We start from the raw sequence: 13523 nt of genomic DNA on the forward strand, positions 1-13523 counted from the left end.
GGGGGGGGGCAGAAAATTCCTTAAAAAAACCTCTGTGTTGCTTATTACCACAACATCTTTCACGCTTTGACAAATCTTCAAAATATTTGACGGTAAACCTTCTCCGTATGCACCTGACACTATATTTTTTTACATAAATACTACTATATAGAACATCTTTGTACGTTGTAGACGCGTTTTGTGTGACTTTTGTGACTGAAAAGATGGATGTTTTTATGTCGGGCAGCTTAATGACTTATATTTGGTCATTTATTTTATGATTGTGTGACATTTTTTCCTCAAGTTTCACACAGAAAATCCTTCCTGTGTGAAGCAGAGGTGATAAAACGTGTGAGGGGACAGGGGCAGTGGAGGAAGCATTGTGATGGTGGGAGGGCAGAGGGACTTGTAGTGAATGACTGCTTCCTCCCCGGCCTCCTCCTCCCTCTCCTCCTCCTCCTCCTCCTCGCCCAGGACTGTGTTGCTATTGCTGTTTCTTCTCCTCTCTTCTTCCTTCAAGCACATTGCCATCAGGAGGCAAGGCACTGCCCCTTTAAATGCATCCTTTTCCCCTCCTCCTCCTTCTCGGCTGATCGATCCACCATTTTACCCCCCAAAAAAAGAAGCTTGTGATCCCACCTGGAGGAAAAAAAAAAGACGCAGTTTTTTTTTAAATTATTTTTTATTTTTTTTTTGGAGGGGGCCGATTGGGAGCTAAAAACAAAAAAAACGCACAAAGCTTGGACTTGGATTATAAAGTCGTCCAGGGTGGTGGGGGGGAGTCCTTCTCCCTCCCTGCCTGCAAGATATGGCTGCAAACATGTACAGGGTTGGAGGTAAGAGGCGTTATGCTGCTGCTGGTTGTGGTGGTGGGGATGCACGGTGTGAACAGTGCGCGAGGCGGGCCTGCGTGTGCCGGCGGCTGCCGGGGGATGGCGCGCTATTTCTGGGTGCTAGGATTCCCGCACTCGCCTCTGCTGCCCCTGCTGGAAGTAATTAGGGGTTGGTGTGTACTGTACAGGCGCCGCGGCTGCTGCTGCAGAACCTCTTTTTGTTTATGTATATATTTTTATGGGCCTGATTGAGGCCCAGGGCCGACATGTTTTGGCGCACTGTAGCGATTTTAGTCGCTCTTTGTGGCAGGTTGTTTGGGCAGGCGGCTCCCGGTTGCCTTCCCCGCCGTCTGCGCGCAACCCCCTTCTCACGTCTGACAGTTACGTTTAGTAAAAAAAAACCGCATGTTTTCGTGCGTTTTTTTTTTTTTGTTCCTAGGCGCGAGGTGGGCATGGGGGGGTGCGAAAGGTAAAAAAAAAAAAAAAAAAAGCTGCAGTCAACATGGCGAGGGAGGGGGCTAATGTGACACAAAAGAGCCTGAACGCCACCACAGGAGGCAGGAAGAGGCGGCATAGGACGGGGCAGACGTGCTGCTGCTGTGTGTGTACTGGGCTCTGCTCATACAAATTGCTTGCAGATGTTTTGGGGCTGCAAAATGTCAGCAGGGAGCAAGTTTTTTTGTTGTTGGCGCAAATGGTCTCGAAGCGAGCAACAGTGTAATAGTCACGCGGTGTAAATAGCGACCCGGGAGAAATTAACGTAAAATACGTGTTTTTATCATTTGCGCGTCTGTCAATGACTTGCTGCCATGCATGAGCTAAAAGAGACAACTAAAATTGTTTTATGTTCGGAAATAGGTTATGCTGTGAAATAGACGTGAAAATGTGCGCTGTTTATAGGGGTTCTCCAATATCGGTACAAACGGCGCACCTATTACTTCTGCGTTGACGGTTTTGAAAAACTAACGCTTTTTATTGACGCTAAACGGCCTCTGCCTTGACAGAACGGCTTGCACGTATTTGTACCACGTATCGTTGACCCGTCGGGTCTTGTGACTAAAAGTGATGCGTCTTTTCTAATGTACCAAAATACGTAATAAAGTGTTTTATGAGGGAAAAATAGATGTCAAATAAAAGGGGCCCTCCGCCAGTAGTGTTCATATCAAAACTGACAGAAAAAAACTACGGTAGCTTTTTTTTAAATGTAAAGTAGCCATTGCCTTGACAGAAATGCTTGCACGTATTCGCACCGCCTATCATTGACCCGTCGTGTCTTGCTCACTAAAAAGTGACGTGTCCATCAAAATATAATAATACAAAACAGTTTATGAGGTAAAATAGACGAAAAAATGTCTGCCGCTTAAGGGGGGTTCACCTCAGCATTGGAGGTTTTGTCAAAACTGACAGAAAAAATGGCCGCCTTTGTGGTAAAATGGCCATTGCCTTGATGGAACTGATTGTATGTATGGTTACCCGTCGTGTTTTTTTGGTAAACAAAGATGGACACGTCACTTTTAGCACACAAGTATTTTATGTGGCAAAATTGATTGTAAAGTTTGAATATTTCGCTGCTGAAACGCGTCCTCCACCAGCCGTACACACCGGGGCTCAGATCACCTCAGCGTTGGAGGTTTGGTCAAAACTGACAGAAAAAATACCGTTCTAGGCTACGTTAACACAAACGTTTGGGGGACGTATATACTGCTGACGTGTATACTCCCCCCATACACTTCTATGTGGTCATGGCGCCATACGGGAGCGGTACGGAGCGGCACCGCTCCGTAGCCCGTAAAAAGATAAGACGTGTCCTATCTTTCTACGTAATACGGCGCCGTGCACTGTATATTCCTATGGAGAGGGGTGGGGGTGAGCGGCGCTAATCCCCTGCTCTTCTCCCCGGCGCCAATGTATGCCCGCCGTGTGAATGTAGCGTTATGTTGTAAAATGGCCGTTGCCTTGACAGAAATGTAGATGTGTATGTACTTTGCGCACCTATCATTGACTCGTCATATCGTTTGCACTAACATTTCCATTTTATATGTTGGGGGGGGGGGTTGGAAATACACAAAACTAGCGTAAAACGCGCAAAGATGTATAAAAATTTGCACTGTTTATAGCCATTCAACATGATCAGTGCGTATAGGCCTCGAATTACTTGTGCGTTGAAGGTTTCTTCAAAAACTTCTTATAGACGTGGCACTTTTTTTGTTGTGGTAATTTGGCTAATACCTTGAAGTATATACTTTGATATCATTGACTGGTGTCGTGAGCACTAAAACTGTCATGTAATTCTGTATATACTCGTGTATAAGCCGAGTTTTTCGGCACAAAAAATGTACAGAAAAATGTCCCCTCGGCTTATACACGAGTCTATTAGAAAACCCACTTAAAAAAAATAACCCACCCGATGTCGGCGCGTCCCATCTTCTTTCTTCTGTCATAAACGCAGCCATATTTTCTTCCTGGCCAGCGCATACTATGATGTCAGCAGCGACTGCTTCATAGTACTGTATGTGCCTGCTGGAAGAAAACATGGCCGCGTCCATCACAGAAGAAAGAAGACGGGATGCGCCGACATCAGAGGGTGAGTATATAAGTTTAAGTCTAGTGCTGGGGAGTGCTGGGGAGGGGGGGGTGTGGGGGCAGGCTGTATACTACTAGGAGCAGGCCCTATACTACGTGGGGGCGGGCTGGCTGCATGCTACGTGGGGGCGGGCTGGCTGCATGCTACGTGGGGGCGGGCGGGCTGCATGCTACGTGGGGGCGGGCGGGCTGCATGCTACGTGGGGGCGGGCGGGCTGCATGCTACGTGGGGGCGGGCGGGCTGGCTGGCTGTATGCTGCTGGGGGCGGGCGGGCTGGCTGGCTGGCTGTATGCTGCTGGGGGCGGGCGGGCTGGCTGGCTGGCTGTATGCTGCTGGGGGCGGGCGGGCTGGCTGGCTGTATGCTGCTGGGGGCTGGCTGGCTGTATGCTGCTGGGGGCGGGCTGGCTGGCTGTATGCTGCTGGGGGCGGGCGGGCTGGCTGGCTGTATGCTGCTGGGGGCGGGCGGGCTGGCTGGCTGTATGCTGCTGGGGGCGGGCGGGCTGGCTGGCTGTATGCTGCTGGGGGCTGGCTGGCTGTATGCTGCTGGGGGCTGGCTGGCTGTATGCTGCTGGGGGCGGGCGGGCTGGCTGGCTGTATGCTGCTGGGGGCGGGCGGGCTGGCTGGCTGTATGCTGCTGGGGGCGGGCGGGCTGGCTGGCTGTATGCTGCTGGGGGCGGGCGGGCTGGCTGGCTGTATGCTGCTGGGGGCGGGCGGGCTGGCTGGCTGTATGCTGCTGGGGGCGGGCGGGCTGGCTGGCTGTATGCTGCTGGGGGCGGGCGGGCTGGCTGGCTGTATGCTGCTGCGGGCGGGCGTTCGGGCTGGCTGGCTCTATGCTGCTGGTGGCGGGCGGGCGGACTGGCTGGCTGTATGCTGCTGGGGGCGGGCGGGCTGGCTGTATGCTCCTGGGCGGGGCGGGCGTCCGGGCGTTCGGGCTGGCTGGCTGTATGTTGCTGGGGGCGGGCCGGCCGGCTGGCTAGCTGTATGCTGCTGGGGGCGGGCTGGCTGGCTGTATGCTGCTGGGGGCGGGCGAGCTGGCTGGCTGTATGCTGCTGGGGGCAGGCGGGCTGGTTGGCTGTATGCTGCTGGGGGCGGGCTGGTTGGCTGTATGCTGCTGGGGGCGGGCGGGCTGGCTGTATGCTGCTGGGGGCGGGCTGGCTGTATGCTGCTGGGGGCGGGCGGGCTGGCTGTATGCTGCTGGGGGCGGGCGGGCTGGCTGTATGCTGCTGGGGGCGGGCTGGCTGTATGCTGCTGGGGGCGGGCTGGCTGTATGCTGCTGGGGGCTGGCTGGCTGTATGCGGCTGGGGGCGGGCTTGCTGGCTGTATGCGGCTGGGGGCGGGCTTGCTGGCTGTATGCTGCTGGGGGCGGGCTTGCTGGCTGTATGCTGCTGGGGGCGGGCTTGCTGGCTGTATGCTGCTGGGGGCGGGCTGGCTGTATGCTGCTGGGGGCGGGCGGGCTGTCTGTATGCTGCTGGGGGCGGGCGGGCTGTCTGTATGCTGCTGGGGGCGGGCGGGCTGTCTGTATGCTGCTGGGGGCGGGCGGGCCGGCTGGCTAGCTGTATGCTGCTGGGGGTGGGCGGGCTGTATGCTGCTGGGGGCGGGCTGGCTGGCTGTATGCTGCTGGGGGCCGGCGGGCTGGCTGGCTGTATGCTGCTGGGGGCGGGCTGGCTGGCTGTATGCTGCTGGGGGCGGGCTGGCTGGCTCTATGCTGCTGGGGGCGGGCTGGCTGGCTCTATGCTGCTGGGGGCGGACGGGCTGTATGCTGCTGGGGGCGGGCTGGCTGGCTGTATGCTGCTGGGGGCGGGCGGGCCGGCTGGCTGGCTCTATGCTGCTGGGGGCGGGCTGGCTGGCTCTATGCTGCTGGGGGCGGGCTGGCTGGCTCTATGCTGCTGGGGGCGGACGGGCTGTATGCTGCTGGGGGCGGACGGGCTGTATGCTGCTGGGGGCGGGCTGGCTGTATGCTGCTGGGGGCGGGCTGGCTGTATGCTGCTGGGGGCGTTCGGGCCGGCTGGCTGTATGCTGCTGGGGGCGGGCTGGCTGGCTGTATGCTGCTGGGGGCGGGCGGGCCGGCTGGCTGGCTGGCTGTATGCTGCTGGGGGCGGGCGGGCTATATACTGGGGGTGGGGGTTGTGACCAATGCATTTCCCACCCTCAGCTTATACTCGAGTCAATCGTTTTTCTCAGTTTTGCTGGTAAAATTAGGGGGCTCGGCTTATACTCGAGTATACAGGCGGTCCCCTACTTAAGAACACCTGACTTACATACGACCCCTAGTTACAAACGGACCTCTGGATGTTGGTAATTACTGTACTTTAGTCTTAGGCTACAATAATCAGCTGTAACAGTTATCACAGGTGTCTGTAATGAAGCTTTATTATTAATACTGGTTTTTATGACAATCCAACATTTTTAAAATCCAATTGTCACAGAGACCAAAAAATTCTGTCTGGGGTTACAATTATAAAATATAAATATTATAATATAAAAATATACACTTCTGACTTGCATACAAATTCAACTTAAGAACAAACCTACAGAACTTATCTTGTATGTAACCTGGGGACTGCCTGTATACGGTTTATATATTTTACGTACAAAAAAAAATGGTAATATAAGTATCTTATGAGGTAAATCACCCGGAAAGATGTGTAAAAAAAATGTTTTCTGATGACAGGGATTATTGGCCAGAAACTTGCATAAGGGTCAAATCACGTCTGTGCCGGAGGTTTTGTCTGTCAGTTTTTTTGTGTGTTTTTTTTTTTTTTTTTTGCAATTTTTTCGGGTGTGTTTTTTGTGTTTAAATTACCAAAAACCCGAATCCGTTAGACATCCGTTAAAGCCTCCTCTAACTATTGTGGACTAGGTAAACATTGGACGTTGTTTACCCATGTGACCACCACCCAGGCTGGGTGCATTTCTGTATAGGTGCTTAAAGTGCACAGTTATGGGTGACCATGTTGTGTATATCTTAGCGAATGTTCAGCATTGTTCACACCAGCACAAGGTGCATTGTGGGTGCTCTTGACATGCAAAATACTGTTATGCCCAGTGTGCACAAGGGTCACCCATGGGTGTGCTGGATGGGCTTTCCGACAATTGTACATCTTTACAATGCCATTTCATGCGATTAGGCCATGGGATTGTTGTGTACTGGGGCCTAATAGGTTTACCCCTGCTGGGGGTAGCTTGGAGTTTCATTCCAGCCTTGTGATTAGTGGTTTGTTCAAATTTGTGGCACGGCCCACAACCCGTGTGCAAGTCTTAAAAGCTTAAAAGCTGTCTATGAAATCGGCCTTGGTTGGTGTGTTTTTTTTTTTTTTGTTTTTTTTTAATTGAATACATACCTTATATACCAGAGTATAAGCCGAGGCCCCTAATTTTACCTTCAAAAACTGTGAAAAACACATTGACTTGAGTATAGGCCGAGGATGGGAAATGCATTGGTCACAGCCTCCCAGTATATAGCCGGCAAGCCCCCAGTTTGCCCAGCAGATAAAAAATATAAACTTACATACTCCCCTTCTGGAGCCCCCTATGCTCGGCGAGGCTCCTCTTCTGTATTCCCCACAATTCTCCCGTCACCGTGGATCCTCAACTTTCTTCTGTCTGCTGTAACAGCCGGCAAAGACGCGGCCATGCACTCTGCCGGCTGTTACAGAAGAAAGAGGTGCCGCGGTGATGGGAGCATCGTGCAGAAGACAGCCGCGCCGAGCATCGGGGGTGCCGGAAGTTTATGCAAGTTTCTTTTTTTATTTTGACTCGTGTAAAAGCTGAGCTGAGGTTTTTCAGCCCATTTTTTTCTGCTGAAAAACTCTGCTTCTACGCGAGTATATAGAGTAATTGACTTCGGTTCCGTTGTTGCGATGAGATGACCACCGATTTTACATGAAGCCCCTGATTTGGTCACAGCTTGTCCCATAACCCCAACACTTCTTTCCCAGCCAGCAGTTGTGTCAGACCAGAAACCCCATAAACTGTACCTTTTTTTTTTAACTTTATTTATACATGTTTTACTGGTGCTTCTATCCATGAGATTAGAGGCAGTTTTTTTTATCTTAAAGAGTTCTATTGATGTTTCTGTTCCAGTCATGATGGCAACAATCTGCATTATACAGTTGCTGACCCGGCTGAAGAGAATTCCAGAGGGAGTGGTGATGAGGTGAGCGAGGCTTTGTGTGACTCGGCTCTGCTATACACTTATCCACTATGTCAGGAAGGACAGGGTGATGCTGGCTGAATGAGGAGAAATCAACCTTCCTCCTCTCTCAGGAATTCTCTTCTGCAGGTTAAAGGAAACCTACCACCACAAATCTACCTATAAAGGTAGATTGGGTGGTAGGTGCATCAATGGGACGTGAGGATAGCCCTTTTAAGGGCTAATCCTCACGTCCCCTCACTTTTTTGGTAACTTTTATTCCACATATATTTAAATTTACTTATGCGGCTACCGGGGCGTGGAGTAGCCGCATATGAGATTACATGAGGCGGCTACTCCACGCCCCGGTACCCACTTTACCCCTCCTACTCACCCATCTTCGGCGCGCAGCTCCGCGTAGCTGCACGCCCTCGTCCGTTGACCCTGCCGTCTGCGCATGCGCAGAAGAGCAGGCCCGCGCCTGCGCGGTCACTGCTCCGAAACAGGCGCGGGCCTGCTCTTCTGCGCATGCGCAGACGGCAGGGTCGCTGGACGAGGGCGCGCAGCTACGCGGAGCTGCGCGCCGAAGATGGGTGAGTAGGAGGGGTAAAGTGGGTACCGGGGCGTGGAGTAGCCGCCTCATGTAATCTCATATGCGGCTACTCCACGCCCCGGTAGCCGCATAAGTACATTTAAATATATGTGGAATAAAAGTTGCCAAAAAAGTGAGGGGACGTGAGGATTAGCCCTTAAAAGGGCTATCCTCACGTCCCATTGATGCACCTACCACCCGATCTACCTTTATAGGTAGATTTGTGGTGGTAGGTGCCCTTTAAGCAGTGTTGGTTAGGAGGCGGGGCAGCTTGACTGCAGCTGCCCGCCTCCATGACTGGAAGAGAGGACGTCAATAAAAGTCTTTATTTTTATAAGAATAGTGGCTCTAATCCAATGGATAGAGAATGCCTGCCTAACTGAACATAATGGATGACCTAAAATAAAGAATTTTTAATTAATACCTTAAACCTCGTGTGTTTTTTTTTTTTTTTTTTGGGCCATACTTGAATATATTTTTTTCAGCCTTTTGTGGTAAGTTCTGCGAACGCATGAAATGAAATTGTTGGACCAAACTTTTTCATGGGCAACAGGCTTTACAAACTTGTAGAGCTTTACAGATTCTAGGGAACATATACAAATAAAATAAGACCTTACAGAGTAATAACAGTCATATGGCACAATAAGAGTCAGGGCCCTGGTCGCAAGAGCTTACAATTTGAGGATGAGGGGGTGACACAAGAGCTTACAGTGGTCTGTCTATGAGGATGAGGGGGTGACACAAGAGCTTACAGTGGTCTGTCTATGAGGATGAGGGGGTGACATTCGGTATAAGAGATTGTATAATGACCCAGCCATTATTTATAAGGGAATGGAATAAAAATAATGTAACAGCTTAAAATGCTGCTGCTTGGACCACTCATTAGACGCCATCTTATATACCAAGTCCAAAGTTAGTGGGATTGCAGTAAAGCATTTTCTGGATAACAGACATGGGTATTACCCAGAATTAGTTAATTAAGAGTTAAAGTTGTAAAAGTTAGCGAGTGTGTTAGGCCTGCCTAAATAGGTCTAGGTTTTGGTCTCCTAGACCGGGGTAGAGCATTCCAGAGAATTGGTGCAGCTTTGGAGAAGTCCTGGAGACATGAGTGGGAAGCTCGTATTAAGGAAGAGAATAATCTAAGATCACTAGTAGATCGAAGAGCACGGGTTGGGCGATATACGGAGATAAGAGAAGAGAGGTAGGGAGGTGCAACATTCTGTAGAGCTTTGTGGATGAGGGTTATTAATTTAAACCGTGTTCGGAAGGAGATGTGTAATCAGTGCAGTGATTGACACAGACTGGAGGCATCCGTGTAGCGTTTGGTCTGAAAGACGACCCTGGCTGCTGCATTAAGAAAAGATTGTAGAGGAGAGAGTTTAGTAAGTTGAAGAACAATTAGTAGGGCGTTACAGCAAAAGTTAACTGTGTCTAGGCTGGAAACCACAATGGTTAATAGGTGAAATGAATACAATACAACTTAATTGATCCCCTGGTGGGGAAATTCATTTGTGCATGGATAAAATGTGAGTTCTGAAGTCAGTACCTGGTGCTGAAGAAGGAATGCATGGGGTAGGGCTTATGTGTAAGTCTAGAAGGCCCATGCATGAGTTCCTAATTGTGGCCGTGATCTAGCCGCACCAGGTCAGGCCACGGTTTATGTCACCCATTCATGGTGCAGTGAGCAAACCATGTCTTACCTCACTAGGCCAGGCGTCTGTGCTGCAAAGTTGAGTACGTTCCTATCCTGTGCTGCATTGGTGCCTGCAAGGCTCCTATGGAGAGGGGTAGTGTGCATGAGGCCTAAGGTGCAGCTTCTGCTTATCCCTCTCACTGACCCCTTTTGCTATCAACTGCACTGTGTCGTCTGTGTTTACTACAAGGTACTTTCAGTGCTGCTTCCTTGAAATTACAGGGCAACTTTTAGTAAGAGACTATTTGTGTCATATTACTTGCATCTTTCAAACTTTCCCTTGAAAAAGTATCCTGGATTAACCACATAGATAATGAGACATGTCTATAGATTCCTTGTAAGTTACACTGAGTTCACACCTGTGTTCAGCAGGTTCCATTATTAATGGGGAAAAAATAGGACATGTTTTTTCACGCTCTAATGGAAGGTCCATCGAAGTCTATGGGAAACGGAAGAACTACCGTTCACCTTTCATTCTTATTTTATGCTACTTTCTACTTTAAAAGAGAAATCTACAGAAAAGCTCAGGTCCTTAGTTATGAACTACTCATAACTACTTTTCAGTCATGGTACTTTCTAAAACAAATTTGTGTGTGAAGTAGAGATGAGCGAGTATACTCGTCCGAGTATACTGCTCGGTCGAGTATTAGCATACTCGGACCGGCTCGTTACTCGGACGAGTATCTCGCCGGCTCGAGATCGAGCAGTAAATTAATAAAATAAATTGAATAAAAGTATTTTTATTGTAAAAAAAAAATATTACACATGTTTCCATATGTTTTACTTGTAAGAACACATTGAAATAACACTATTCTTCACTTTCCAGGTGTTCGCGCGTGTCTCCCGCTAATTTAGGAGATGTTCGGAACATCTGGAATGTGAAGAATAGTGTTCTTTCAATGTGTTCTGCACTTAAATGGTCCTGTATTCACTGTTTTTAATGTTTTAATACTATTCTTCACTTTGCAGCTGTGCGCGCGTATCTCCGAACCTATCGGGAGACACGCGCGCACACCTGCAATGTGAAGAATAGAATTAAAACATTAAAAACAGTGAATACAGGACCATTTAAGTGCAGAACACATTGAAAGAACACTATTCTTCACATTCCAGATGTTCGTGCACATCTCCTAACTTAGCGGGAGACATGCGCGAACACCTGGAAAGTGAAGAATAGTGTTATTTCAATGTGTTCTTAAGTAAAACATCTGCAAACATCTGGAATTTTTTTTTTTGCACTGTTCTTTTACTGTTCAGTTTTATTAAAAAAATGCTCGGGTCTCCCATTGACTTCAATGGGGCTCGTTATTCGAGACGAGCACTCGAGCATCTGGAAAAGTTCGTCTCGAATAACGAGCACCCGAGCATTTTAGTGCTCGCTCATCTCTAGTGTGAAGCTTTCCAAAAAGTTGTAATTTTTTTTTTTTTTTGGTGGAACAGGTTAAAATTCTTAAAACATGTACCTAATGCAATTGTGATTCTAGCGGTGATCCAGCTATGGAAACCCTGATAAGAGAAGCTGGAAGGTTCTACTCTTAAAAACTTGTCCTTTAATTCTTATTAGGTCTTGTTCAGATTACTGGTGGTAGAGCGTCCTAAATAGGCTGCTAGTTATGTCTTTGGGATGGGGGTGGACTCTGTTTTACATATTTACGTTTTTATTGGCGAAATAATAACTTTATGAAAATACCGGAGGCGCTTAGCAGACGTCGCCCAAGTGCCTTTCGGTTTCCGATGACTTTAATATGTGCATGTTTCCCGCTGTAGACCTCCTCCTGCCACTGGCCGGTGGATCTCTGATCTGGCTGGTGATGTCAGAGCCGTGGCGTGGAGAGAGTGTGGCATGTGCTCTCTCCTAGTTACCTGGCCGGTGGCAGGAGGAGGCTTGCAGTAGGGGCCATAAATATATTAAATACAATATATGTAAAACACAGTTCCCCCACACTCTAGACATAACAAGCAGCCTGCTTAGGACACTGTACCACCAGATACTGGTGGTAGATGTCCTTTAAGGTTTTTATTACGAGTGTTTTGTCCAGCAGACTGTTGATGCCTAACTTTTGTATACAAATGATCTTTACTGCTTGTAAATGAATGGATTGTATCCCGTACAGGTTGTCCGGGTCTATTCTAATACCGGCAGTCCCTGGGTTAGGTACAATATAGGATCTTTAGGTTTGTTCTTAAGTTGAATTTGTATGTAAGTCGGAACTGTATATTTTATAATTGCAACCCCGGCCAAAAAATTTTTTGGGTTATCAGTGACAATTGGATTTTAAAAATGTCATAAGAACCAGGATTAACAATAAAGCTTCATTACAGCTGATTATTGTAGCCTAAGGTCTAAAGTACAGTGAATTGCCATTATCCAGAGGTCTGTTTGTAACTAGGGGTCGTCTGTGTAAGTTGGGTGTTTAGCTTGATTTGTATGTTTTTTTTTATACAAAATTTCTCTAGGTGGCTATACGTACCAGACGCTCATTAGCAGAAGCAGTCGCACTGTCTGTCTAATGTGTGAGGTTATTCTTGGGATAACTGCACACACTGCAGATTAGGTGCAGATTTTTTCTGATGAAAATATGCAGAATAATACAGTGGCCTAAAGGGAACCTGTCACCAGAGACCTCATTTTCACTTAAGACAGGTGGCAGAAGCTTATTACAGCTGCAGTGCACATATGCCTCTCTGCCTTTTCTAAGCATTTGCATTACAATATAATTGTGTGTTATAACTTACTCTTGCATCCTGACAAAATCCTGGGGTAGTCACAAGGGCTGGACTTTGGATTGGATGCATTTCAAAAAACAACATGTGCCTTGTCTGTTACTCACTCCTCAGATCTTAGCCCCCACCTTTGTGCTCCTGTACAGTTCCACCCCCTGCTCCTTCTCAGAGGTCACAGCCTGGTCAGCCTGACATCAGTGGGGGAGAAACAAGTTGTACAGGAGCACAAAGATGGAGGCAGCCTGCAGCTCAGTCAAGTCACATGTGTGCGCTGAGGGCTATATTAGGGCTGATTCGGATAAAAGTTTTCAATTATTGTATCCTGACTATGTAGTGGTCAGATTTCACGGATGAAACAAGGGAGAACTACCGGCATCATAGTAAAATATAATACAAGGACTTCCTGCTTCTCTGCAGAACAGCAGCGCCATACTGTAATCATGATATCAATTTATGAATATATGCTTGCCTTTGTCCAGTTCAGTGTTGAGCCAACCCAGTGATCTCACTACAGCCTAATACAGGCTGCTGGCTGTAGTGGGACCACACTGTTTACCTGATGTAACTCCGTATACCAGCAGTACCAGGTGGCGCCACACTAGACCTGAGCTCCTGAGAGAGTTCGATATTGCTTGTTTTATTTTTACAACACCTGGGGCCCATTAAAGGGAACCTGTCATAAGGAATGTCATTTTTAGTTGCTGACAACTTCCAATAGCATGTACCATGTTGATTTTAAAAAAAAATGCAGAAAAAAAACAGAATTCAATATTTTATAATGGTTGAATTCACATTTCCGGCTCCTTGTCAGATGTCAGTGTAGAGTCCCTGGTGAAGGGCAGCTGCAGCCTGTGTGTGCCTGTGTTTCCTCATGCATTTTTCCAGTACTCCACACCGTCCCCCTCCTTCCCCTGTCTACTCCATGCATATGACTGGGGAGGGAGCTGTATGAGTTTGGAGGAGACTGACACAGGCTGCAGCTGCCC

The 13523-nt window shown here is 48.5% G+C and overlaps 1 protein-coding gene across 9 annotated transcripts in view; it reads left to right on the forward strand.

Annotated features, from left to right (window-relative positions):
- The first annotated feature begins 411 nt into the window (after positions 1 to 411).
- MTA1 (metastasis associated 1) overlaps positions 412 to 13523 on the forward strand; it is a 77807-nt gene continuing 64695 nt past the window's right edge. For 7 of the 9 annotated variants that reach the window (XM_072115260.1, XM_072115261.1, XM_072115263.1 and 4 more), the window contains exon 1: positions 891 to 981. In XM_072115260.1, the coding sequence (XP_071971361.1) occupies positions 912 to 981 (70 nt within the window). In that variant the 5' untranslated portion in view covers positions 891 to 911. Of the gene's footprint in view, positions 816 to 890; positions 986 to 13523 lie in introns of those variants that run through there. The other 2 variants (XM_072115262.1, XM_072115269.1) reach the window with 2 other exon arrangements.

The sequence above is a fragment of the Engystomops pustulosus genome, chromosome 7 (genome assembly GCF_040894005.1).
Source record: "Engystomops pustulosus chromosome 7, aEngPut4.maternal, whole genome shotgun sequence".
Lineage (NCBI taxonomy): Eukaryota > Metazoa > Chordata > Amphibia > Anura > Leptodactylidae > Engystomops > Engystomops pustulosus.